The 27,921-nt window shown below is 35.3% G+C and overlaps 1 protein-coding gene across 1 annotated transcript; it reads right to left on the bottom strand.

The window, feature by feature from the left end:
* Positions 1–5,854: 5,854 nt before the first annotated feature.
* On the bottom strand, positions 5,855–27,636 carry ercc6l2 (excision repair cross-complementation group 6-like 2). Its single transcript, XM_073818918.1, has 18 exons — positions 27,501–27,636; positions 26,676–27,091; positions 26,487–26,597; positions 26,196–26,389; positions 25,123–25,284; positions 24,353–24,560; positions 24,000–24,257; positions 23,787–23,906; positions 22,244–22,315; positions 21,613–21,758; positions 21,402–21,497; positions 19,724–19,823; positions 18,595–18,747; positions 17,684–17,755; positions 14,554–15,283; positions 14,103–14,254; positions 11,704–11,870; positions 5,855–8,833 (listed from the first exon to the last, which is right to left on the bottom strand). Exons 2-18 carry the CDS (start codon positions 26,946–26,948, stop codon positions 7,942–7,944), a joined length of 3,906 nt encoding a protein of 1,301 aa, XP_073675019.1. The 5' UTR covers positions 26,949–27,091; positions 27,501–27,636; the 3' UTR covers positions 5,855–7,941.
* Between the last annotated feature and the right edge of the window lie 285 nt (positions 27,637–27,921).

Here is a 27,921-nt window from a genome sequence, read left to right as displayed (position 1 = left end):
TCTCTGTCAGCTGCGTCAAGCGGATACGCTATTTTCATTCGTGTCAAAGCGTAAATAAACATAGAAAATGTATCCGTTCGTTTGTAGCTGACACAGAACAGCATCCGTGGTTTGGAACAACACAGGGGTAAGTGATTAATGACAAAATTTTCATTTTGTAACCCTTTAACAACTGACAAAGCAGCATCAATTTCAAGCATTGTGGGGTACAAGTTGGCCATTTCTAATTAGTGTCATGTCTGTAACGGGTTACTGCCCCGCATTCCAGCACAAAAAAAGCGATGACTTAATGATTCAGTCATCACTTTTTTCATCAACAGAATGACATTTAACTGAAAGCTGTCCTTTTCATCAGTCTGGAAGGGGTTGGGCTCGTTTGCACACTCTCAAAAATCAAATCAAATCAAATCACCCAGTGACATCAAAAAATAAGCAAAGTAAATCAGATTCAGCAGTAGGCCGATCTCATATGTGACTGCAGTCTTGGTTATTGTATCAGGAAAAACAAACAGCTTGTTCTACCTGCCCAAGCTGAACTGCAGTGCTGATGGAGGTGCTACTAAAACAAGCAAATCCAGAGTTATTTCTGAATATCTCTTTGTGGAACATGAAGAAATAACAGGATGAAGGGTGCTACGTGTAATGGGAAGCAGATGTCATATACGTTCGGTTCCTGAGTTTGCATATAGCAGAAATTTATTAAAATGTTTCATTTTCAACAGACTTCAAAGCCACATAGGCCAAATCAAGATTTCTAAACCTTTCTGGGCAGCCAAAGCACCTATGATCTAAATTATTTACTTAAAGGAGTAGTTCACTTCCAGAACAAAAAATTATAGATATAATAACCAATTATTTCGCTAGATAAGACCCTTATTCCTCGGCTGGGATCGTTTCAGAGCCCTTTGAAGCTGCATTTAAACTGCATTTTGGAAGTTCAAACTCACGCACCATAGAAGTCCACTGTATGGAGAACATTCCTGCACTGTCAGAAAAAATGTGCAAAATTTGTACCTTCAGGGGTACAAAGGCTTGTCACTGGGGCAGTACCCTCAAGGGTACACCCGTTGTACCCTTTCACATGGGTACATATCTGTACCCTTGCAGTATGTACCTTACAAAGGCAAATATGTACCTTTGCTGACTAAATTGTACCATTTAGTGCTATGGTACCATAATGTACTTTTAAAAAAGGTACAAATTTGTCTTTTTTAAGGGTACTGCCCCAGTGACAAGCCTTTTGTACCTTATGGTGGCAAATCTGTACTACAATCAACACATTAAAAAGGCCAGGATGCTATTTATCACATTTATTAAACATTCAAAACATTACATTCTCACATTTTTCACAGGATGAATGTTTTAAGCTCTATCACAATGTCATAACAGGATGCATATTGCAAAATTTTACTTAAAAAAAAAAAAAAAAAAAAAATCATACTCAAAACTGTTCTTATAAAGCAAAACATTTTTTCCAACAGTACACATTTCATTAATTGATTATACCCTAACATTTTATCACAAAATAAGCTCTACCTCAATGTGTCTTAAAAGGATGCAAATATTGAGCAATTCTTTTTTCCAAAAACAATTGTTTAAACTATTTCTAACTTTTTAAAAACATTTTATAAAATTGCAAATATCAAGAATATTAAGCTTAATATTAAATTTTTCATAATCAATACATCCCATTAAGTAAAATTTTCTACTGCATTCTACATTTTCTAAAAAATGTTTTAAACATTAAGAATCAAAAACAACCCTTTTCCAACAGTACACATTTCATCAATTGTAACTTTATATGTGTAAATTCTTTTTATCACAAACCCATTTTTACCAAACGCAGTACTACACTAATACACAGTACTAATTGGAACTTTTTAAACATTCTTGAGGATCACAAACTACTTATTTATCATAAGCAGAGTATACGGCAAGGGCCTGAAAGTCCATCTCTTGCCCAGGTTTTATAACACTTCATTCAAAGTCAACTTTTACTGCGTATGCATGGAACTGTGAATCATACAACACTGGTATTAAAAAAACTTGCCACATTATATATATACACTGTTGACATTTAAAATGTATTGAACTTAAATCGTCACTTTTGAAACACTGAATGTCGAAATCTTCACCCTTGTGTATCAGTATATTTGGCATTTTAACACAGGATATTAATTATTCGGGTGATAGATATTGGAAGGGGCTTGCCACCCACCTCAGTTATCTTTGCTATGGCATGCTGCCAGAAAGTCAGTGAATTCTTCATGTAGGGTGGACAAGCCAAGTTGAAAACAATAGTAAGCACTGAAGGCTGTGCATTGTAGTGATCCTTTCTTCAACTTCTAGTTCCTTGCACAACTCCACACCATCCACTTAGAAAAGTTGTACCCTCTTGGAGAAAGCCATTTTCCAGTCAGTTTCTGCCAACTATATGGTTGGGTATGAAGTATCAGCATCACACTGAGAAGAAAAGAAAACATCAAAAATCTATCAGTAAAACAATGCAATGTGCTGTTTTAAATGTTTTAAGACAAATGATGTGAAAATTTTGCCATAAACTACCTTGTAACCAATCAAGGTGTAGAGTTACATTCGAGCAATTTTAAGGCATGAAGATTTTTTTTCACACAAAGAAAAAACATTTAAATATCATTTATAAATATCATTTAAAAAAGCTTAATAGATAATCAATAAATAGATAATCACAAAACCACTATGTTTATGTAAATACCTAGATCTTCTGCAAGCATCTTTTCTCTTGCTTTTTGTAGACTTCGTCCAACGGAGCATTTCTTTGAACAAGCTGAAGCACCTTGGGCACAATACTGGTAAAGCCATCCCTGAAGTGCCGGCTTAAACTGACAGTCGATGAATGTCAGCTTCATCACACAACTGAAAATTTACAAAAAGATAAAGTTAATCATTTAAATTAACTAAAAATACTTCAAAACAATCAAATCAGACATTTTAATATTCTTTCATTGCCATTTCCCTTTAGTAATATACAAATATTTCTAAGATTGAATGCACAAATATTTGTTTACCTGAAGATTTAGAAAATTACAATGTTTCTACAAATTTGTTTTAACTGTAAATTATCATTATAGCATACTGTTTATTTAAATCGACATTCAACATTTTAACCCAATAACTGATTTAGAATCTGTGATATCACTGACCCCTGAGGATGTTCATCTCTCTTATTTTCCCTGGCTCAAATTTGTAATTTTGTTAATATTTTAATTAATTTCAATATTTATTAACATAATGATAAAAGCCAAAATATTAAATGTAATAAATGTATTTTGACTGAGTAAAATCTACTGACTTCAGCAATCTACTACAACTACATTGCTATCGGTGACAGTTTAAAAATGGGAGAATCCCTTGTTTTTGCCCGAAGTTTTCAAGCCGGTAACAGAAAAAGAACTAAAGATACCTTATTAGTCTTTCAAATTTTCTTTCTTATAGCATTAATTCAGCCAAAAAGTTTAGTTTGGTCATTAATTATTCACCTTCATGTCATTCCAAACCAGTAAGACTTCATCTTCGGAAGACAATTTAAAATAATTTTGATGAAACTAACTCTAACTCTCCCAACTTTCCTTGTGTGTGCTGACTGGCCACCCTGCTTTTTAAAATATTGGCATCAGGCATTAAAAAAATCAATACGGTTAACCGTTAAACATAGGACAAATATAATACACAGAACTCAGTGTTATACTTACATTTCTGTAGTTGAAGTTTGTTGATAGGCTTCTGCTGGCACTGGTACTAGTGTTACTGTTACCACCTCCATCTTGTGTACAAATTTGTTAAATCCACCTTATTTTCTAAAAGGAAAAAAATGCATATAGTCTGTGTGAGCTTGAGGTTTTAACAGCAACAATAAAATCTCTTTTTTTCAATGGACATTCATCAGTATAAAAACATTGCTTTAATTTAGAAAAATACAGAATAAGTTAGTACTTATACACTTCCAGAAAAAGGTACAATACTGTCACTGGAACAGTACCATAAGGTACAAAAGCTAAAAGGTACCAAAATGTACACTTAACGAACTAACAGAGAACTATACTTTTTTTAACTGAGAGTGTATTATTAAAAGCCAAATTATTTAAATTTGCATCTCACAGACTAGAAACGTATTTCACGAGTTTTGATAAATAATGGTAACTTAAACCAATTTTACTTGCTGTCCTTGGAAGGGCTCGATACCGACGCCTCAAAACGACATGACAAATAATTAGGACTCTCCTGGATTTACGTTTATAACGTTAGTTAAATATGTAACGTTACCAAACAAAACTGATATAAATCAACATGGATAATAATCGTAAGGTATATAATTCCAGAAAGACTAGGAGAGGCGTTAAAATAAAAGGCGTTCGCTCGTGTCCGGAAGGAAACACGGGTAAGTTAAGGTTAACGTAACGTTAAGATTAGAGTAGTAAGAACATTTTGGTAAACTGAATTTATAAATCTATGGTACACAAACGCGATAGACCTGAGCTGTTTCTATGGCCGTTTCACCGCTGTTTTGTCAGCGTCTCATGCCATCTCTAGGTGGAGTATGAGTTAAGCGAAAAATTATATCTTAATTTCCGGCTAAATGATAAAAAATAATTGTAATAATAACAATAAGCTTAAAATGTAATGGCAATGCGTTGGTTTTGTCAGGTCAGTTTTCGAAGAAAGGTTTTCCTCACGCATCAGATAACGTTAGGCCTGGCTACAGACGCAATGTCAAGTTAACAAAAATCGAAAGGGAACCAACAGATTTTCACAGTACTTAAAATTAAACTTACCTCTAAATTTCTGTGCTTCGTCTTCAGTGACATGTATTCCAGGCAGCTTCTTTCAGTTTTTGAATAAGATCCTCCGTGTCTCCGTCGACAGCGTCAGAAATGAATGATGTCCAGAATAACCGGCGTCATGCACAATCTCATTTTCAAAATGCACAGCGCGGGCTACAATCTCATTGGATGACACGAAAAGGCTGGCTTCGAAAATATGTATTTGAACTGAGGCAAAGTAGTACACCATATAATGTTTAATAAACGTTAAATAGTTTTGTATACTACATTGTGCTTTTGCTAATTACTATTAGAATGTGTATTTGTTTAACTCTGCATTAAAAACCAAACTTAAAACAGCTCTTATATCAGTTTAAAATTACAATTAAAAATGCAGACCTACTTTAATACAAATGCTTTACGTTTAAAAGTTATTATCTTGATGTTCTGCATAAACACTAAAATGTAATTTGCGTGTGTACTGTTCAGAACTGGTCAGAAAGATGAAGGCTCTTGAACATATTTGGTTATTTTGTGCATCTCTTCCAAATAACTAACAACTAATGAACATGATTATCTTGCTATGTTTAATTTTGGGTGACTATTTCATACACTTTGGCTTACTTCTTTGGTCACAAAAGTGATTGTACCTTTCTTTGGGGATTAAATGGTACAAACGTGGACCCTCTGGCAGTTGGAAACATATCTGTACCTTTTTTACCCCTAAATGGTACATATGAGTACTCTAAGGTGCAACTATGAACCATCGAGGGTACAACTTCACCATTTGTACCCTAAGTGTCACAAATGGACCCCAACCGTACCCTTTTTTTCTGACAGTGTGACATGTTTTCCTCAAAAAACGATTTCTTTACGACTGAGGAAAGAAAGACATAAACATCTACAAGTTTTACAGAAACATATTGAACCTATACAATATTCTAGTAAAACTGTTGTATAGTTGAGTAATTGAATCAGTTGTGCACATAAATATGTTTATGTAATATATCAAATAAACACTGCTGTTCAAAAGTAGTTCTTTTTTTATTCATTTTTTAAAGTAAGTCTCATATAGCTGCATTTATTTGAACGGTATACATAAATATACAGTATTTTACAAAACCCTGGTAAACAACATAAATTACAAATAACAAAATTTCCTCCAGTACAAACAACTGAAGATCAATTTAGAAACTATTTTTTGAAAGGCCTTTACACTACAGATAAAAATCTACATTCATTCTTTGTGAACCAACCATCCGAACAATTGCAGCAAATGTTGCGTGAGGATGATATGCCATCCCTGTTCTACCTCCCAGAAGTTTGGAGGCTGTCTGAAGTGTCCTGCTGTTGCCCCAACTTGTCTTCGTTTGTATTGATGGCTATCAACACTTTCTAATTTCAGCATTTGAGAGCAGATCAAGAGTGAAAATCCTATCCATTCGCCCCTGAGACCCTCTGTTTACCTCAGTGCAACAGCTGAGTGATGTGAGACGACAGCTGCGGGTCACATGTGTCATTTCTTTCTTAGTGGCACCGCTAATGCACTGAAGACTTAAGATGCAGCTGTAATGAGGATAGCAACAGGCGCTGAGCTCTGTGACTTTCAGCAGATGAGATGAAACGAGCAGCAGTAGCCTTAAGCTTCCATGAAAGACAGACTGCGGCGAGAGAGATTCATGCCACTTTATCAAAGCAATTACACTACTTCAAAACTATTTACGCCACTTTTTGGTTTGAGGTCCAAGACCACCAACTATTTAAGCTATTTAGCTGCCTGAAACTAAGTGAGAGGCGGTTGTGTGGGGGGGAAAAATGTTGCACGGTTTACAATTCTAAAATAAATGCTGTAAAATATTTAGCGAAATAAATTAAAAATGGTTAATTAGCATTCAACATTTTATATGTTCTGTATATTCGATGTTTTTTTCACTATACATTACCAGTCAAACGTTTTTGAACAGAAAGATTTTTAGTCTCTTCTGCTCACCAAGCCTGCATTTATTTGATCCAAAATACAGCAAAAGTAGTATTGTGAAATATTTTTACTATTAAAATAACTGCTTTCTGTTTGAATACATTTTAAAATGTAATTTATTCCTGTGATCAAAGCTAATTTTTCAGCATCATTACTCTAGTCTTCACATGATCCTTCAGAAATTATTCTAATATGCTGATCTGCTGTTCAGTATTTTTATTATTATTCTTATTATCAATATTCAAAACAATTGAGTACATTTTATTCAGGATTCTTTGATGAATTGAAAGATCCAAAAGTAAGCTGAAAAAAGCTTTGTACCATTATACACTACACCATGCAAAAAATAATACTTTTATTTAGCAAGGATGCTTTAAATTGATCAAAAGTGATGATAAAGACATTTATAATGTTACAAAAGATTTCTATTTCAGGTAAATGCTGTTCTTTTGGACTTTCTATTCATCAAAAAAAAAACTGAAAAAATTATACTCAGCTGTTTTCAACAATAATAATCTTTTTTGAGCAGCAAATCGTAGTATTAGAATGATTTCTGAAGGACCATGTGACTGTAGTAATGATGCTAAAAATTCAGCTTTGAAAGCACAGGAATAAATTACATTTTTAAATATATTCAAATAGAAAACAGTTATTTTAAATAGCAAAAATATTTCAAAATTTGACTGTTTTTGCTGTACTTTGGATCAAATATATACAGGCTTGGTGAGCAGAATTGGAAAACGTCTCTTCTTTAAAAATCTTACTGTTCAAAAACTTTTGACTGGTAGTGTACATTATTAAAAGACATTTTTATTAATTGAATTATTTTTTTTATATTTTACAATTACACATTATATTCTTAGATTTTCCCGCTTTCAAAATTTGTAACAAAACCCCCAATGAACCATCTTTGTTGATGTTACTTTATTGCAAATTCTTTCTTTTTTTTCAAATATCAAAATTTTCCTTTCATTTGAAAAAATGTAATTACATTCTTGTGCCTTCATAAAAATGTAACTCTAATATCATTAAAAAAAAGGTTAAAAAGGATGAATCCTCAGAAACCAAAATATAAAAGGAAAAATGCACTTAAATAAAAAGCCTGCCCTTGCAATAAAATAATAATAATAATAAAAAAAAGACATTACTGAATAAATTTGAAAACTATAGTTTCCAGAGAAATTTCTCATTTTTTTTCCAAAGTTGTGAGCTTTCGGTTTTCTCATTACTCCTAGACTTTGCCGAGACACTGGCGCTGTTACAGATCTTCTCCACCTCTGTCAGATCTGTGAGTTTGTTAATGCTCTCCTCGTTCCCCTCGTTCAAAATATCCCAGAAGTCCTTTCCTCTACTTTTGGCTCTTTCTGTACATGTGGAAGTTTTCTTATCTCTAGGTTGGTCTACGGTTTTCCTCTTTGACTTGAACAAGTCATCCAGGATGGATGTGTCACCTAAAAGATCTGTAATTTGTGAGGAGCTGCTGGTCTGGGTTGAGCATGATGCAACACAATCATCTGTGGAGACGTGAGATGACCGTGAAGGGTTTTCCTTGTCCTTGAAAGTTTGTGAGGAAGTAGTAATATTGGTTTTACTTTCTTCTACTAGTGCACTGGTGCTACTGGTTTGAGGAACATGTCCAGAAGTTGATGATGACGAGAACTTGTCTGTGGAGGACATCTTCATTTTATTGTTTGCGAGGTCTGTTCTGGAATGAAGATGAAACTTTGAGGTTTCTGTTTCACCCATTCTCTTTTTCTTGAATGATTTACTTCCATCCTCAACCACAGGGGTTGGTATTGCAACTTGAGGTTTAAAAGTGGAGTTTGGGTAGGTTCTTTTTGAGGTAGGTCTTTGTTTGGCTGTAGATGGTGGCTCTGGCTCGATGTTTGGTTTAGAAAAGGTATTTTTGATGATGTTCTTGAGCTGAGGGCTGTTCTGGCTGTAGAAGGTCTGTAATCGGCTCAGTCTCTGCTCTGAACTGTTCTTCAGAATGTCTTCTGCAAATTCCCGCACGGAGTCGAATCCAAAGAACTGAGCCATGTCTTCCACCTGCTGTCTGCGAGACCAAATATCATCTTAATGACACAATTCAACTCATCTTAGAGAGACCCACATCATCCAAGTTGTTCAAATCTTTCTTTCTTTAGTCAATACAAAATTAAGGTTTTTGAGGAAAACATTCCAGGATTTTTCTTCATTTAGATTTCGTGGATTTCATTGGGAGTCAATGGGTTGAAGATCCAAATTGCAGTTTCAATGCAGCTTCAAAGGGCTCTAAACGATTCCAGCCGAGGAATAAGGGTCTTTTTCTTAAAAAAAAAAAAAAAACAACAACATTTATATACTTTCTAACTACAAATGCTCATCTTGCACTAGCTCGACTTCACGCATTACGTTGGAAAGGTCACGCATGACGTAGACGGAAGTACCTTCCCAGTATTTACAAAGCAAACATGCAAATAAAGACAAACGCCTTTTACAAAAAAATGATAAAACAATGATGTTGGATGATTTTGAAGAGTTTTTCGCCATACCCTGCCTTTTTGAACAAAAGTACACTGAAGTAACCTTTCCAATGTGAAGAATGAAGAACTAATGTCTCCAATGTGATTAAGTAATGTGTGAATTTGTGGTTAAAAAGTAAAATGACAGATCGTTTCTCTAGATAAGATTTTATTCCTCGGCTGGGATTGTGTAGAGCACTTTGAAGCTGCACTGAAACTGCAATTCGGACCTTCAACCCGTTGATCCCCATTGGAGTTCACTAAATCCTGGAATGTTTTCTCCAAAAACCTTAATTTCTTTTTGACTAAAGAAAGAAAGACACAAACATCTTGGATAACATGGGGGTGAGTAAATTATAAGGAAATTATTTTGGAAATTAACGAATCCTTTAAGAGACTTATTGACCTTCACACAGTCATGAGGGTCTACAGCGCTCTTCATATATCATTTCCTGTTTTTTTTTTGTTCCTGAATGTTTCTACAGATTGGTTAGACCACACAACTTGGAATTTGAAATACTAATAAGCCATTTAGTTAAAAATTTAGAGTACTGTAGAGTTCTAAGAGATCGTTTTATACTCCATGCATTGCAAAATACAGGCAGGGAGCAGGTTTATGACAGTCTGTATATTATTTCATTAAACCACAGCCCATAAGTTACAACATAATAAGAACCAGAAGATTTGCTTAATGCTAAAAGCTACAAAACACATGACATAAAACATGCTCTTAAAGGGAAAGTTCTCTCTTCAGAAGTACCGAACCAGTGTTAAAGACTGTATCAGCGGCTGTAAAAAAACTGCGTCTCTCTGGTCAGCCTAGGGTCCGAAATATGCCAAAAAAACACAATCGGTGCTACCAACCGTTCCACAGAAAAACAAACAGTGTTCCAACCAATCAGCGTCAGGGGGTTGGTGTTGTGGACTTTCGTACTGGTGCAGGGATATGAGGGAGGCGGAGTGAAAGTCCACAACACCAACCCCCTGACAGTGATTGGTTGGAACACTGTTTGTTTTTCTGTGGAATGGTTGATAGCACCGATTGTTTATTTGGCATATCTCGGACCCTTGGCTGACCACAGAGACGCGTTTTTTTTACAGCCAATTTATGGGGCAGGCAGCGAGCGGATCGTGAAGAAAGGTAAGCTGAATGTGACACTTTATGTTTCAGGCTTGAAATCGCTGATACAGCCTTTAACAAAGTGAACATACAAAGAAGATCAAATGCCTGTATTGACCCGGATCACACAGACTGCGCATGTGCATCGCACAGACGAGACAAGATGAGCATTTGAGGTTAAAAAGTATATAAATTGTATAATAACCAATCATGCTTCCTTGGCTGGGATTGTTTAGAGCCCTTTGAAGCTGCATTCAAACTGCATTTTGGAAGTTCAAACCTTGGAGGCTCCATACTTATCCATTATATGGAGAGAAATCCTGAAATGTTTTCCTCAAAAAACATAATTTCTTTTTAGACATGAACATCTTGGATAACAAGGGGGTGAGTACATTATCTGTACATTTTTGTTCTGAAAGTGAACTAATTCTTTAATTTATATTAAAAGGATAGTTCACCCATAATGACATTTGTGTCATTTACTTACTTCCCTGCATGTCATTCCTAACTTGTATAACTTTTTTATACAACATTTTTATCAAATATCAATATGTTCCACATAAGAGCAAAAGTCACACAGGTTTCGGACAACATGAAGGTGAGTATATGGTGACAAAATTGTCACTTTTGAGTGAACTTTCCCTTTAAGAGTATGTTTTGTGTCATGTGTTTTGTAGCTTTTAGATTAACCCCAAATTCATTTTAAACGCACAAAACATCAACTCAGAAAATTCAGCGTTAGTGTCTTCAAGGAAAACCTTAGTAATCTGAAACTAAAAGAGCTCATAAACTGCTTGTGGCGTAACTTCTATGGTGGTTGCCACCCTTTGTGGTTACAAAGAAAAAGCTATCTATGAAGCAAGACCGTTAAGTATGTGTCTGTGTGGAGTTGAATCACATTACAGCAGTTCATCAAGGAAAAGAATATATAGTTGCGTGCATGCGTGTGTGTGTGTTTTCACCATTACATGAACAAACAGTACATTTATGAGATTGTTCTAAGGAGAAAAACAGAATAAAGAAAGGGTTTTGCTCATAACTTGGGAAATGGGTGGGTGAGAGAGCTCCGGGGTGGTCTTCCCTCTCTCCTGCAGCCCCGGGGGCCAGGCGGGGGCAGCACACCATAGCTGTGGGGAGAACTGGCACATGGCCCTGCGCTACCAGGAATTTCCTCTCACTGACTCGCTGTTCTAGCGTTTGTGTTTTTAGTACAAATGACAGGATTATTTGCTTTGTGCAGAGCTGACGGGGAGTTGGATCCTAGTGTGAGGAGAGGCATTTTGGAGTAGAAAATAGAGTTACCTGCACATGCTACTGGGTGTGTTGCCCACAATGACAGTGACATTTCTCTGGCGGTAAGAGGTTTTGATGTTGTGTTTGACCGGATGCTCAAAGTGGGGTCTGCCATGTTCCTGCCGTGTTCGACCTCCATCCACTTCATCTGAAAGAATGGGATCAGATGACTGGTTCTGCAACACAATAAATACAGAGAGTTAGAATTGGCCTCTAAAAATCATTTAACAAATCTTTTCCTAAAAATCACAATTTGTAACCCTGGACCACAAAACCAGTCTTAAGTTGCTGGGGTACATTTGTAACAATAGCCAAAAATACATTGTATGGGTCAAAATTATTGATTTTTCTTTTATGCCAAAAATCATTAGGAAATTAAGTAAAGATCTTGTTAAGTAAAGTCTTGTTAAGTTAAGTAGGAAATTAAGTAAATCTTCATGTTCATGAAGATTTTTTGTAAAATTCCTACTGTAAATATATTAAAATGTAATTTTTGATTAGTAATATGCATTGTTAAGAACTTAATTTGGAGAACTTTAAAGGTGATTTTCTCAGTATTTTGATTTTTTTACACCCTCAGATTCCAGATATTCAAATAGATGCATCTCGGCCAAATATTGTCCTATCCTAACAAACCATACATCAATAGAAGCTTATTTATTGAGCTTTCGTGTGCTGTATACATCTCAGTTTTGTAAAATTTAGCCTTATGACTGGTTTTGTGGTCCAGGGTCACATTTATTCCGTAATAATTCTAGATTTATCAATCAAAAAAGTCATATATGTGACCCTGGACCACAAAACCAGTCTTAAGTAGCACGGGTATATTTGTAGCAATAGCCAAAAAACATTGTGTGTTTTAAAATTATTGCTTTTTTATGCCAAAAATCATTAGGAAATTAAGTAAAGATCATGTTCCATGAAGATATTTTGTCAACTTTCTGCTGTAAATACACTACCAGTCAAAAGTTTGGACACCCTTCCCCATTCTCTTTGATGATTTTCCATTGCTAAAAACTTCATTTGGACAACTTTAATGGTGATTTTCTCAATATTTTGATTTTTTGCACCCTCAGATTGCAGACTTTCAAACAGTTAGCCAAATATTGTCCTATCCTAAGAAACCATACATCAATGGAAAGCTTATTTATTCAGATGAAGAATAAATCTCAATTTCAAAAAATTGACCCTTAAGACTGGTTTTGTGGTCCAGGGTCACATATGGAATTAATATGTTAATTATTATAACATTTTTGAAAAGCATATGTAAGACAAAACATCACATCATGATGTGTGCAATGCTGAAAAGTTTGCAAGAAATAACTTATTAAAAACAAATTAATACTTTTATTCAGGAAGGACATGTTAAATTGATAAAAAGTGATAGTAAAGTCTTATATTGTTAGAAAATATTTATATTTTAAATAAATACTGTTCTTTAAACATTTTTATTCATTAAAGAATCCTGAAAAAAGTATCATAGGTTCCAAAAAATATTAAGTAGCACAACTGTTTCCAACATTGATAATAAATCAGCATATTAGAATGATTTCTGAAGGATCGTGTGACACTGAAACTTGTGTAATGATGCAGAAAATTCAGCTTTGCATTGCAGGAATAAATTCTATATTAAAGTATATTAAAATAAAAAAAACCTTTTTAAATTGCAATATTTCATATATATTACTCAATACTTCAATTACTTCAATATTACTTTTTTCTGTATTTTTGATCAAATAAATGGAACTTTGATGAGCATAAGAGACTTCTTAAGTAACAACATGTTTAATAGTTTAACCCTTTAAATTTAACATGAAAATACACTGTCCAAACTTCAATTTTTATAATTTATAAACAAAAACATTTTGTAATATGATTTTGATGTACATTTCTCTTGGTAATGCAATGTCTGATTTTAAAATGGTTTTCAAAGGATGAATTTTGAGATTTTAGGTTTTCAACTGATATATAATTTCTTATGATTTTCTAAAGCGTGATAGGGAAAAAAACAATGAAGAAAATCTTTTTGTGAGGTCAGAAATCCTATTATGATGTAGATTTTTGAGGTGCACTCTTATCATAAATTTATCTATTGCTCTTCCTACATAATTTGTAACACAACAGTGGTAAAATATCTATTTAGAAGTCTTAGACCTTTCCAAAGATAAATAGTTTGTCATGATTAGATTCAGATTTATTCGTAAAATGGTGAAGTAAACTTAGGCATCCCACTGAGGGGACATCTGACAGTTAAGAGATTTTAATATATTTTGATTAAAAAGAAAAAAAAAATACTAACAAAAACCAAAATACCAAAATACTATTGTTGTTGCACTAAAATACTGCACACAAAAAGTGCAGCAACAGTTGAATTCGAATTTAAAAGAAATATATATATATATAGAAACCTCTGATGAGTCCAGCTGGTTTGCAAGCTGCTGCGAGTGCTTGTTGAGTTCAAACACATCTCGTACGGCAGCCCGGCTCAGGCAGTCTTCTGCTCTGCTGGAGCCCACTACCTTCTGATTAGAGTGGGTGTAGCTCACATGTTGAAGTCCACCTGTCAGAGTAGTCAGAAAATACATTTAGGTATATTAAAAGAGCTTTAGAACAATCTCAAAATGATTTCAGTCTTCTCAAAGTGTCCAAATTGCTTGTTTTTGACTCAAACAACAGTCTGACTACACTTTAATGTTATTAAATCGTTATTTGTTTTTCTTATATATGTATTGTTTGATTACATTTATTTCTGAATTACCTAATGATATATTATGTGTGTGGTAATTAGCAAAAATCAATAAAGATATTAATTATATAAGACGATTCCCATTGAATAGTCCAAGTTATTAAATGTTCTACCTAGTAATAAGTCCAGTGTTTCATTTTTATCTTCATCTCTGGATTGGGTTTTGTCAGATCCTGATGTTTGCAGTGAGTTTCCGCTCTTCATTCCCAAAGATTTTTGAGTAGTGTTATCCCTCCCAGAGGATTTATTGTCCAGAGGAGAAGGACCCTTCATACATCTCAAGTCTTCCTGGGGAGCTTCATCTTCTGACAAAAAAAAGCGTTCAAGATCATCGATATCATCGATATGATCTTCAGACCTTTTTTCTGCAAACTTCACCTTTTTGTGAAAATGATTCTTGCTATCAGTCACGCTCTCGTTGTTATGTTTATGTGATCTTGTTGGAGGGATCTCAAGGTCTGCTGATTTCTTCTGTTGTTTACCATCAATGGCTCCCTCCAACCCTTTCTTGGATTCAACTGACATATCCCGTGGCTTAGATGTTTGTTCCTTAATTGTGGTGGGTTTTTCACAGTTGTCCTCATCCTGGCTACTAGAGTCCTCATCGCTGTCCATCTCCTGCTGTTGTCTTTGAGCCATTTGTCTCTGAAGCAGACCATACAGGCCTATATTGCCAATGCAGGTAGCACCAGCACCCCCTTCTTCTCCTGAGGGCTTTGTCTTTGAGCAGCAGGGATCTTCATCCTCACTTGCACTGCTGAAGTCCAACACCTCAGCAGGTTTAAACCCAGCATCTGCTGATTCACCTGCTTTCTCAGTAGCAGCATCTGCTGACTGAAGATCCTGAGGTAAATCAAGAAGATCTGTTAGTTGAAGATCTGTATGCTGAAGAGGTTTCATTTAAATATCAATATTTCTTAGATTGTATAGAAATATGAAGAATAAAAACACAAAAGTTTAGTGAGTTGCTCTTTAAATAGGTGTTGTAGCTTTATTTTTGGTCATTTTTATTTGTTCCTTTTTATTATTTTATCTTCATTTTGTAGGTTCTCGAATTATTTGTATTTGTAACAAAAATCTTTATATATCGTTCAAAAACCTGCAAAATATATAAACTACCAGTCAAGAGTTTTTGAACAGTAAGATTTTTAATGTTTTAAAGAAGTCTCTTTTGCTCACCAAGCCTGAATTTATTTGATCCAAAGTACAGCAAAAAAAATTAAATATTTTTTATTTGAATATATTTTAAAATGTAATTTATTCCTGTGACTTCAAAGCTGAATTTTTAGCATCATTACTCCAGTCAAATGATCCTTCAGAAATCATTCTAATATTCTGATTTGAAGCTCAAAAACATGTATTACTATTATAGAAGAGTTCAGAAGAACAGCTTTTATCTCAAATAGAATCGGGAGGCAGACACACTCTGTCAGTTTAAATCTAGATTAAAGACCCATCTCTTTAACCTGGCCTACACTTAATACATTTCACCATCCAAATCCGTTAAAGGATTGTTAGGCTGCATTATTTAGGTCAACCGGAACCAGGGACACTTCCTAAAACACCTGATGTACTCGTTGCATCAGAAGAAGAATGCCATCTACGCTAATACTAGTATCTTTCCTTCTTATTCCGAGGTCACCGTAGCCACCGATCATGTATCCAGATCAGACGTTCACTGCAGTCCCCCGGATCCAGTCTGTACCCATCAGCACCCAGAGATATCCTTTACAGCCCTGAATGTCAGCAGAGACCACATCAAAGACAGATCATCAGTGAAGACCTCATCACCTAGACGGCCATCGACGCAAGACTGCCAAAACCAGATGAGTCCTCTCCAATCTGATTTTGTGGCAACTTGGAACTCTTGCATCTACATTAATATTAGTCTGTTTGTTTCTTATTCCCAGGTCACCATAGCCACCAGATCCAGTCCGTATCCAGATCAGATGGTCACTGCAGTCCCCCGGATCCAGTCCGTACCAAGAGGTGGATAAACACCTACAGCCGAATGTCAGCGGATACCGTGTCAACTAGAGGAGCCCCAGAGACAGATCATCAGAAAGAACTCCTACCCTAAACGGCCACCGGCACAAGGCCACGGGAACCAGATGAGTCCTCTCCAATTTGACTTTGCTGCAATATGGAACTTTTGCACTTTTATTGACATTTTATTATTTTAATACTGTAAGGTTGCTTTGACACAACTTGTATTGTAAAAAGCGCTGTATAAATAATCTTGACTTGACTTGACTTGACTTGACATGTCTTAATCATCACTTTTGATCAATTTAAGATAGCTTCGACCACAGGAATAAATTACATTTTAAAATATATTCAAATAGAAAAGTGTTATTTTAAATAGTAAAAATATTTCTAAATGTTCTGTTTTTGCAGGCTTGGTGAGCAGAAGAGACTTCTTTAAAAAAAAAAAAAAAACATTAAAAATTCTATTGTTCAAATACTTTTGACTGGTAGTATATATTCTGTATTTTAATATTTATACAATAACATTTATTTATATTTAGTATTTATACAAATTTATTTACCCTTTTCCCATAATATTCACAATATATCACTCTATACACAATATACCAATGTACACACAATAGCTTTCTGCTATTGGTATTAAACAACAGAGAAGCTACATCTCCAAACAATGTTATATTTAAGCTAGTGGTCTAAATTTAATGTAATCTGGGTGATAAAATAAAATAAAATAAAATAAACAGTAAAAAGGCAACAAACAGACAAAATGACTTAAATACAACTGAAATGCTGCAAAAACAAACCCTCGTAGAAAACACAGCAATCACAAATCCTATTTTACATTAATTTATATTGTACATCAATTCATACTGAAATTTATATAACCGTTCTTAACTGAAAACTTCTAAAACACATCAAATTTAACTTTAATTGATAGCGACATCCAGTTCTCAGCAGTACATTGACTTTAACAAGCCGCGACGCTGCAGTCAGTGCCCATCCTCTTCAGAAAAACAATGTGTGAGGTTCTTTCCAGAAGAACAATTAGATAAGGCCTCTGCAGAGTAAATAAATGTGGTATAGATAGTACGTTTCTGTGTGGTCTTCACCATTGGGCTTGAGAGGGGGTTGATTATGACCATGTGTTCGCCTGTCATGCCGTGGGAACAGATGGATGATGAGAAAGAAGAGGGGAGAAATGGGTGGGGAAAAGAAGCGCTTCAGACACGGGTCTGTGAAAGGGTAGGTACTCACTGGCTCCTGCAGCCTCTCGTCCAGAGCTTGAGTTCTGGCCGTCATGATCCCCACCTCCACTCGGCCCTCCCTCTGTGAACCAAACACGCGATTCCCATCATGTCAATGAGAAGGAATTCATTTCATATAAACAGTTCATTAAAAGGATGTCATTAGGGATATGTAGAAACTCAATGGATTGTATCCACATGCTTCTCTGAATCCACAATGTGCACTAAAAATCTACATTAATATCACAAGACTAAGGCCCCGATCACACCGAACGCGTCTTTTAGTTCTAAAAACGCGAGGCGCACAGCACTGCCTTTTTTGGTGACTTTTAATAAAAGAGCAGTGTGCTGCGTGTGTTGCTAAGTAACGACCAAAACAGCTGTCCTGTCAGTCAAATCAAAGGATTATAGCGCGAGCGCTCTAAAATTGTAGTTTTTTGCTGTTAAGTAAACTGTCATATTAGCAGAAACCCTAAATAATACAGCTCCGGGTTACCCACGATAGACACCAAAGGTTTCTCCTCCATTTCTTGCAGTCTCCGGACTTTTTAAGCAACGGTAAACTTTCGTCACCACAACAGAAGGCCCGCCTATCCATTCATTCGATTGGACAGTGGAAAAGAACACGAATGACGTAGGGCGTTTTTCCGCTCAGAGTTGATTTTTTTTCAACTTCAGGCGCTCAGAGCGCTCCAGCAGGCGGCGAAAACGCGAGGCGCCCGAGGCGCATAAGCAGCCGCAGAACGCTCACTTGCCAACAGAAAACCATTCAAAAGAGGCGCCTCCAACTGCAAAAACGCGTTCGGTGTGATCGGTGCCTAAGGCTGCAATAACTGACTGATATAATAGATATCAATTATAGATATATATATGGGAGTGGAATGCTGAGTTAGAGAGCATGAAAAGTTTTTGCCTTTCTACCTCTAGGATGTGGTGAGTCAGACAGGTGCCATCAGTCTGTAGACGGAAAAGGTTTCGCATGCCGAACAGCTCTCCTGACTGGCCGTCGGTACCTTGAACAGCCTCAAAGTAGCGTCTAGCATTCTCTCGGCCTAGGACCGACGTCTGAAGTTGCTGTCAAACAATCAAGTAGAAAAACAAACAGACATTAGTGTTAGATTTTACGCTATTTTAGCATAAGGACGAGGGAGCTAAAACTAAAGGTTTTTCGAGTATGTGGCTACAATTATAAGAAAATTATCTTATTATCTTATCTTATTAATGAAATTGTTAAAGGATTTTTCACTTATCCAAGATGTTTGTCATTCTTCAGTCACATAGAAATTACGATTTTTTTTTTAAGGAAAACATTCCAGAATTTTTCTCCATATAGTGGACTTTAATGGAAGTCAATAGGTTAAAGGCCCAAATTGCAGTTTCAGTGCAGCTTCAAAGGGCTCTACAAGATCCCAGACCAGGAATAAGGGTATCATCTAGTAAAACGATCAGTCATTTTCTAAGAAAAATAAAAAAATCTTTACTTTTTAACCACAAAAGCTCATCTTGCACTAGTTCTGCGATGCGTGTCCGCAACCTCACGTGTTATGCAATCATGTTGGAAATGTCACACGTGGTTAGTTCTTTGTCGTGTACTTTGGTTCAAAAAGGTAAGGTAGGACGAAAAATTTAAGTTGAAAATTGTCCGACATTGTTGTTTTACCTTTTTTTGGAAAGGGTATTATATAATATGTGGATGCAGAGCGTGCAAGACAAGCATTTGTGGTTAAAAAGTATGCACATTTTTATTTTATTTTTTTAGAAAATGACTAGTCGTTTCACTAGATAAGACCCTTATTCCTCGGCTGGGATTGTGCAGAGCCTTTTTGGAGCTCCACTGAAACTGCAATTTGGACCGTCAACCTGTTGATCCCCATTGAAGTCGACTATATGGAGAAAAATCATGGAATGTTTTCTTCAGAACCCTTTTGGACTGAAGAAAAAAGACAAACATCTTGGATGACATGGGGGTGTGTAAATTATCAGGAAATTTCTGGAGTGAACTAATTCTTTAATGGGTCTATATATGCACCCAGGTATAATATATTTTTACCTGTTTGTAAATCTGGCGCAAGTATATGATCTCCTCTACCGTTCCTAAAGAGATAAGTCTAAAAACCGTCACATCTCTACACTGGCCAATACGATACACCCTGTAAAGAAAAACAGAAAGGATTACAGTTCCATACAACTTGGCTTAAATGTACAATACCATTCACAAGTTTGAGGCTGGTAAGGTTTCTTTTTTGAAGACATCTCTAATGTTCATCAAGGCTGCATTTATTTGAAAAGAAATACAGCAAAACAGTAATCGTGTGAATTAAAAAAAAACTGTCTTTTATTTTATTTTAAAATGTACTTTATTTCTTTGACAGCTAAGCTGAATTTTTATTACTCCAGTCTTTAGTGTCTCATGATCCTTCAGAAATCATTCTAATATGCTGCTTTGCAGCTCAACAAACATTTCATACTATTAGCAATGTTGAAAACAGTAGTTCTGCTTAATATTTTTAAAAACTAGGTGGGGTGGGCAATATGACCAAAATCTTATACCACAATATGAATAATTTAGTTTACGGTAATGATATATATCACAATATAGTTACTTTCGCTGTAAATTAGGTCTTTATGATTATCAAAATTTGAACAGTCAGAGATTAAATAAAAATAAGAAACTAGCTATTACAAGCAATAGGACAAAAAACTACAGTAGAACAAAATAAATAAGAAATGCTACATACATTATATAAAGTAATCAAGTGTATAAAAACACTGCGTATTCTTCACTGTGTAAATTAAATATATATTTCTTCTTATTAACGTTACAAAAGTGATTTAGTTAAGAGCAATGAGAGATTTTCTCTCTTTAGATTATCATGAATGACAGACAACAGGAATATTAGACTGCTATAACTTTAAGAGCTGCCCGGATCCAATATACTGTTATTCATGTGTTTTCTTTTTCAGCTGTTTGCTTTCACTTGAGGCCTAAATTACTTTTATTTTACTTTTATCTTATGAGGATACTTGCAAAGATGGGCATTTTGACACAAACAAGTGTGTTCAAGGACTATAAAGTGGCAAAATAACCGCACTCTATGAGCACCGTCTTCACATGCATGTGCCTCTCTAACAGCACTCAGAAACAGTCTGAGTAAAAAATATAGAGTATAAGTATAAAAGTCTGTCAGACAGCACATGCATATAGCAAAATGAGTTATTTTGCTGCCGATTTTGTTTCAACATCTTACAATCACTTGTTTTTATATCGCAATGCTTAAAAACACAAGCAGTTGTTTTCAGTTGTCTTGACCACATAGTACAGCAATGTCACGTGAGCCTAATAACCATGAAAGGTGATAGTCCAAAATCTCTTTGGTTGACAAATTTCTACCAGTTAATCGTTTCTACCAGCATATTGCCAACCTCTAAAAAGAACAAGATTTTCTCCAGGTTTCTTTGATTAATAAAATGTTTAAAAGAACAGCATTTATTTTAAATTTTGTTAAATAATGAATTTGTTTACTGTCCCTATTGATTAATTGAATGGGACTTTGGTAAACTAAAGTATTCAATTCTTTCAATCTTTTGAACCGTAGTCTATCTACTGGTGCAGAATTGTGAAAATGATTGTCAGTATTCATTGCTTACTACTCTATCTTTCTGGCATGATGTTGTGAAATGTGAATACCTAATTATATGACTATTTCCTCTCTTTTAGGTTTGCTCACCTGTCAATAGCCTGAAGATCATTGGCAGGGTTCCATGTTGGATCAAACAACACGACAACATTCGCTCCAACAAAGTTGAGACCAAGCCCACCCGCCCTAGAGAAGAAACATGAGGATCAAAGTCACTATGAATCATGCTGTCATAACTTTATGGGAGATCTTGTAAATGTTAGGCATAATGAAACATGATAACTTCATAAGCCACACTCACAAGGTAGACACCAGGCACAGGTTGACATCCCGAGAGCTATTGAACTCTTTCACTATTTTAATTCGGTCCTTAGACTTGGTGTTTCCATCCAGTCTGTGGTACTCCAGACCCTCGGCCATACAGTAGCTTTCTAGAACATCTAACAGCTGCTCAAGCATAAAGAATTCACACTTATTTAAATTAGGACTGTCAATCAAATTAAAATTAATTACATATATGAATTTATATACAGTATGTCACAAAAGTGAGTATACCCCTCAAATTTCAGCAAACATTTTAGTACCATTTTTTTATCTTCTCAAGGGACAATACTGTAGAAATGAAACTTGGATATATTTTATAGTAGTTAATGTGCAGCTTGTATTGCAGTATAGATTTATTTGTCCCCTGATAATTGGCAGCTATTTTGACAATAATGGCTGTATGTTGAGTTATTTTCAGAAGACAGTAAAACTATACTGCTGTACAAGCTGTACATTGACTACTCTAAAATATATCCAAGTTTCATTTCTATAGTATTGTCTCTTGAGAAGAAATACTATAATGGTTGCTGAAATGTGAAGGGTGTCCTCACTTTTGTGAGATACTGTATATATAAATTGGGATAGACATTTTTTTTAAACTACCTCACCTTGGTGGAAAGAGAGAAGAGTAGAACTTTGTCTTTCTTCACGATAAAGTGGTTGAGTAGCTTTTGCAAAACCTGAAACAGGAAGAAAAACAGGACATGCTTCACAAAATGATGACTGGTGCAAAGACAATCTTGCTTATCATAACATGTGAAAACACAAGGGTCTTCATTTAAATCGTAATGAGAAAACAAGAAATAACACGTCAGTCAGTGGCCACTGGGTAGAGATTAACAGAGCGGGCTGTGTCTTTTCTTTCTATTGCTGATGTTTCAGAAACCAGCGGCCATTCTTGTGAGGATGCCAGTAACTCAGTATCTGCCAATAACAGCACCCTCAAGATGCTCCAGCTAAAGGGAGGGGGAAAACTTTTGAAAGGAAGGCCTGAAGAAACGTTAAATACTGTCCTTGTTATTTCTCAAGGAAGTGTATCCACAGCCTGCTAGGGAAGACAGCTCAGGGCCAGTGCTAGCCACAAGAGGGTTTATTAATCTCCATATTGCCAGGGAAAATCCAAAATGGACTGGAAACCAAGATATCTTGGCAAAGTAACTTTTCTATGCTGTTCATCTGAAGCTTGAGCACCCTTGATGCTAATAACTCTAACATGCAACTATAGATAAGTACGATTAGACTTAACAATGAGAATGAGATTTATTGATCTAATAAGGTAATGTGCTAAAATCTACAAACAAATCAGCAATGTTTTCCATCATATACAAATGTTTTCCAGCTCATCTGTGTTTACAAATTCAGAGTTAGAATTCACCCAAAAATTAAAATTCTGTCATTAATTACCCACCCTCATGTCGTTGCAAACCTGTAGGACCTTTGTCATTTTCAGAAGACAAATTAAGATATTTTGAAAGCTTTTTGACCCCTGCATAGACAGCAATGGAACTACCACATTCAAGGCCTGGAAATGCAGTTAAGGACATCAATAAAATAGTCCATGTGACATCAGTGGTTCAACCGTAATGTTATGAAGTTACGAGAATACCTTTTGTGCGCAAAGAAAAGAAAATAACAACTTTATTCAACACTTTCTTCTTTTCCATGTAAGTCTCTGTAGCACGTTCATGTACAACGACACAGAAAAAAAAAAGAAATTGTTAAATAGTCATTATTTCTTTTCTTTGTGTACAAAAAGTATTCTCATAGCTTAATAAACTTATGGTTGAAAATACTGATTTCGCATGGACTATTTTAACAATGCCCTTACAACCTTTCTTGTCCTTGAACGTGTTAGTTATATTGCTATCTATGCAGTGTCAGAAAGCTCTCGAATTTAATAAAAAATGTCTTTATTTGAGGATGAATGAAGGTCTTACAGGTTGGGAACGACATGAAGGTGAGTAATTAATGACAGAATTTTCATTTTTGGGTAAACTATCCCTTAAATTGTCCTTGAATGGGGCTAATGAAAACAATGGATGGGTAAGTAAAAATCAGAACAAATAAAAGGCCTGTACTCCATTCAAACATACAGTTATTGTGTGATATAACTCTGAATCTGGTTCTTGATCATTAGGAAAAATGCCTCACCTTCATTTTTCCACTGTACATGGGGTCAGACATTGCTTCAAAAGCTGCTTGTTTGCACCTCTCTGTGAAATCTGGAAATTTCTTAAAAACTTGCTCACAAATGGCTGTCACATATTTCTCCTGCGGTTGGAAAAAAAATCACAAAAATACTTACAGAAAGATAAAGATAATGATAATATGTACTTGATCAACAAAGCAATTTCAGTTACTAACCTGTTTTTTGCTGGTTCCTTCTTTGTACTGCAGTAGTGCAACATGATTGGCCACCTTTCTCAGGATGGCTAGATAACTGAAGTACAGGTGTCTAACCGGCACACCGTCTGCGTTCAGTTTGAAGCAGCATTTCTTCCGTTGACGACCACTGCCACAGTGGCACTTTACGGAGCTCCGCAACAGCAGTCTCACATCATCTGAGTCCAGCACGGCACGGTACACCGTCCGCTGGAAGTCTGTGAGAGAACAATAAACCACCTGAAGAGGGAAAAGAATAGAAGGAGATCAGATCAGAGCATGTAATATCAGATATCATATTAGATCAGTTGGTGTATTTGACTTGAACTACTCACTCGATCATCCTTCTTAGGTAGCTGGCCACTGATGAGGGCCTTTGTTCTCCTGAGGAACCAGCGTGAGAGTCTTTTGGCAAGGTCCTGAACTGCTTTACGGCCTTCTGCCAGAGCTCTTTTTGTCACTGTGTGCTTATGCCCATGCTCAATGGGATCTGAAAACCTGTTTTTAAAACCCGCCAGAGAACCAAGGCATCCAGGAATGGCCCTGTGATATGAAAGTGAATGACTATAATGGCACAAAACGAAATAACTTCCATTTCAAAACCTAGTAAACTGCCTGCAAAAACTGTGACCTTCTGAAGCACCATCCAAACGAATCCAATTTTGAGATCCATCTTTTCACACCAAGGACAACTGAGAGACTCATATGCAACTATTACAGAAGGTTCAAATGCTCACTGATGCTTCAGAAGGAAAAGGAATGCATTAAGAGCCGGGGGTGTAAACTTTTTGAATTTGAAGATCAGGGTAAATTTTAATTGTTTTGTCTTCTGGGAAACATGGAAGTATCTTCTGTAGATTTTGAAGGGCATTACTAAATAAAATAAAAAGATATCTAGGCAAAATAAGAAAAATGTACACATCTTCATTCTGTTCAAAAGATAAAATCTCTAGCTCTTAATTCATCGTTTTTCCTTCTGGAGCATCATGATCCCTCTTATTTTGGTAAAATGATTCACATTTTGCTGATTCTGCAAGGTGTATTTAAACTTTTGACTTCAACTGTAAGCACATCAATTAGGGTTCAAATCAGTAATGCTTCTCACCAGTCCATGACACACCACAACTCCTCCAAATTGTTCTGAAGGATTGTTCCTGTCAGTCCAACCCTGACTTTACATCTCATCTCCTTCATGGCCTGAGTGATCTGGGACTTATGGTTCTTTATTTTGTGAGCTTCATCAACGATAACAGCATCCCAATCAATACTGCACAAAACCAAATAACACATTATGTAATGTGTAATGTCAAAAAGATGAGTCAACATAATTTTCAATTATAAAGAAAGGCAGAAAAATAAAAAAATTTGATACACTGACCACTGTAATATGAATGGTTAAATATGATTAAAAAAAATCAAATTTGACCTTTTTTTTGGCAAGGACTCAAAGTAATCAAATGTGCTAGTAAAATATTAACATTTTTATTTTAAAAAATCCTGAAAAAGAAATGCATCAAAGTTTTTAGAAAAATGTTGAAAATAGTTGTGCTGATATAGTTGATATACAAAACGTTAAAAAGAACAGCATTCATTCAAAACAGATTTTTTTCTAACAAAATAAGTCTTTACGATCACTTTTTATGAATTTAACACATCCTTGCTGAATAAAAGTAATAATTTATTTTAAACAAAGAAAGAAAGAAAAAATTACTGACCCCAAACTTGTCAAGTGAATATTGTTACAAAAGATTTCTTTTTTATATATATATATATATATATATATATATATATATATATATATATTCTTTTAACGTTTTATTAATCAGAGCATCCTGAAATAAGTATCAGAGCTTTAAAAAAATATTAAGCAGCACAACTGTTTCCAACATTGATAATAAATCAGCATATTAGACTGATTTCTGAAAGATCATGTCACACTGAAGCCTGGAGAAATGATGCTGAAAATTCAACTTTGATAACAGGAATAAATTCTATTTTAAGGTATATTAAAATAGAAAACACTATTTAAAATTGCAATAATATTTCACAATATTACTGTTTTTATGTATTTCTAATCAAATAAACGCAGCCTTGATGAGCAGAAAAGACTTCTTTAAAAAAACATATGTTGCAAAGTAAAACATAAAACAAAAACACTCAGTAGCAATATTAATGTACCTGTTGAACTGGTCCAAGCAAAGTCTAAGGGTCTCATAAGTGGTAAGAGCAATCTCACATCTTCCTCTCTGCACACGTGCCAGTTCTTCATCCTTCCTCACACCATGCACGACCACCAATTTGAAATGACCCCAGGTGTCTAACTCATCTTTCCAGTTGTAGAGAACAGAGAGTGGAGCCACAATGAGGAAAACCTGAATACAGATAAACGTAAAAGTAAGAAAGGGTTTTTATTATTATGCAAGAGACAATAATCCAGTAAGGATGTCACATTCATAAAAAAGCTGATACCTTCTGAACTTGTTCTGATGGTTTCTGTGACATCAAAAACTGTGGCCTGTTGTTCTCAACGTCTTTCCATGTGCCCGTTTTCCGGAGAACTGCAGCCAGGAAGCCGATGACCTACAAGAACAAAGGAAAAATGATGAGTACTTACCATGTTTCTATACATTGTAAACATGTGGATTTGCGTGCATTTACCTGAACAGTCTTTCCAAGACCCATGTCATCACCCAAAATGCATCCTCTAGATTTGGCATAGCTATGGTAGATAAATTTAATGCCTTCTCGTTGATAGTCACGTAAATAACGATTGATGGTGTATGGAACTTTTACATCACTTCCTGAAAGAAGAAATGGCTCAGAAGGTCCTGGTGGTGTCTGATTACTGTGAAAGAGAGGTCTCTCATCCTCAAACTGTCGAAGAGACGTTCTGGCACCCTGGTGCTTTGTAGACCTGTCTTCTTCCTCCATCTCCACAGGGAAAGTGTCCACACCAATACATACAGATGCTAACTAGATAATGTCTTCTTTAGCTGTGACAGGCTTCTCCTTTGGAGCAGCACAAAAGGGCAGGACATTTTTTTTGTGAGCAGAGTAGGAGCTGTACATTTATTCTGCAAAACACACACACAAAAAAATACATTTCAATAAAATCATATGTTGAAAGATTAAAGGTAAGAATAGATCAGACATGAATGAAATGTTTGACCTTTTGTGAAAAAATAATCAACGAAAGCAAACCATACAGTTTAGGATCAACAGTAAAACGAGTAAATGATGACAGAATTGTAATTTTCGGGTTTACTATCTCTTTAACTACTCTCACTATGTGATACTGTTTCGTCTGACACAAATCAACTTAATAGACTAATGTTCTTTAACAGACGAGTATAACGTGACTGAGATGATACATTTGATTGTATGTTTATTTGTTTATATTTACGCATTCTTTGCTCGTTGCTAACATCTTAAATCGCTGTTCTAAGTTCATTTGTTACAGAGTGGAAGTCAGTTTGTTCTTACCATCATGAATTCATTTTACTTTCGTTGTAGTTTCTGGGATGATCGTGTATCTCTTATGACTGTAGTGTAAATTATAAAGAGACTGTGAGATAAAGTGGTAGTTTTCCCTCTGCAGGACCAACGTATACGATTTCACTCTCTTCAACTTAGCATCATGCGGTATACAACAGAGAGAATCGCATTTATTTATCTATCTGTGTGTTAAGAGCAGCACTTTCCGTACAAGGGCTAAGCGTGAAATATATGAATAAAATAAAATAAAATATCTGTGTGTTGAGAGCAGCACTTTCCGTACAAGGGCTAAGCGAATACATAAAAAAATAATTGATAAAATTAAATAAAATAATAAAAAAATCGTTGTGTTAAGAGCAGCACTTTCTGTACAAGGGACAAGCGAGAAATACATGAATAAAATACAATA

This window comes from Garra rufa, chromosome 15 (assembly GCF_049309525.1).
Source record: "Garra rufa chromosome 15, GarRuf1.0, whole genome shotgun sequence".
NCBI lineage: Eukaryota > Metazoa > Chordata > Actinopteri > Cypriniformes > Cyprinidae > Garra > Garra rufa.
Note: the sequence above shows the minus strand (reverse complement) of the source record. Positions and strands in the feature narration are given on the sequence as shown.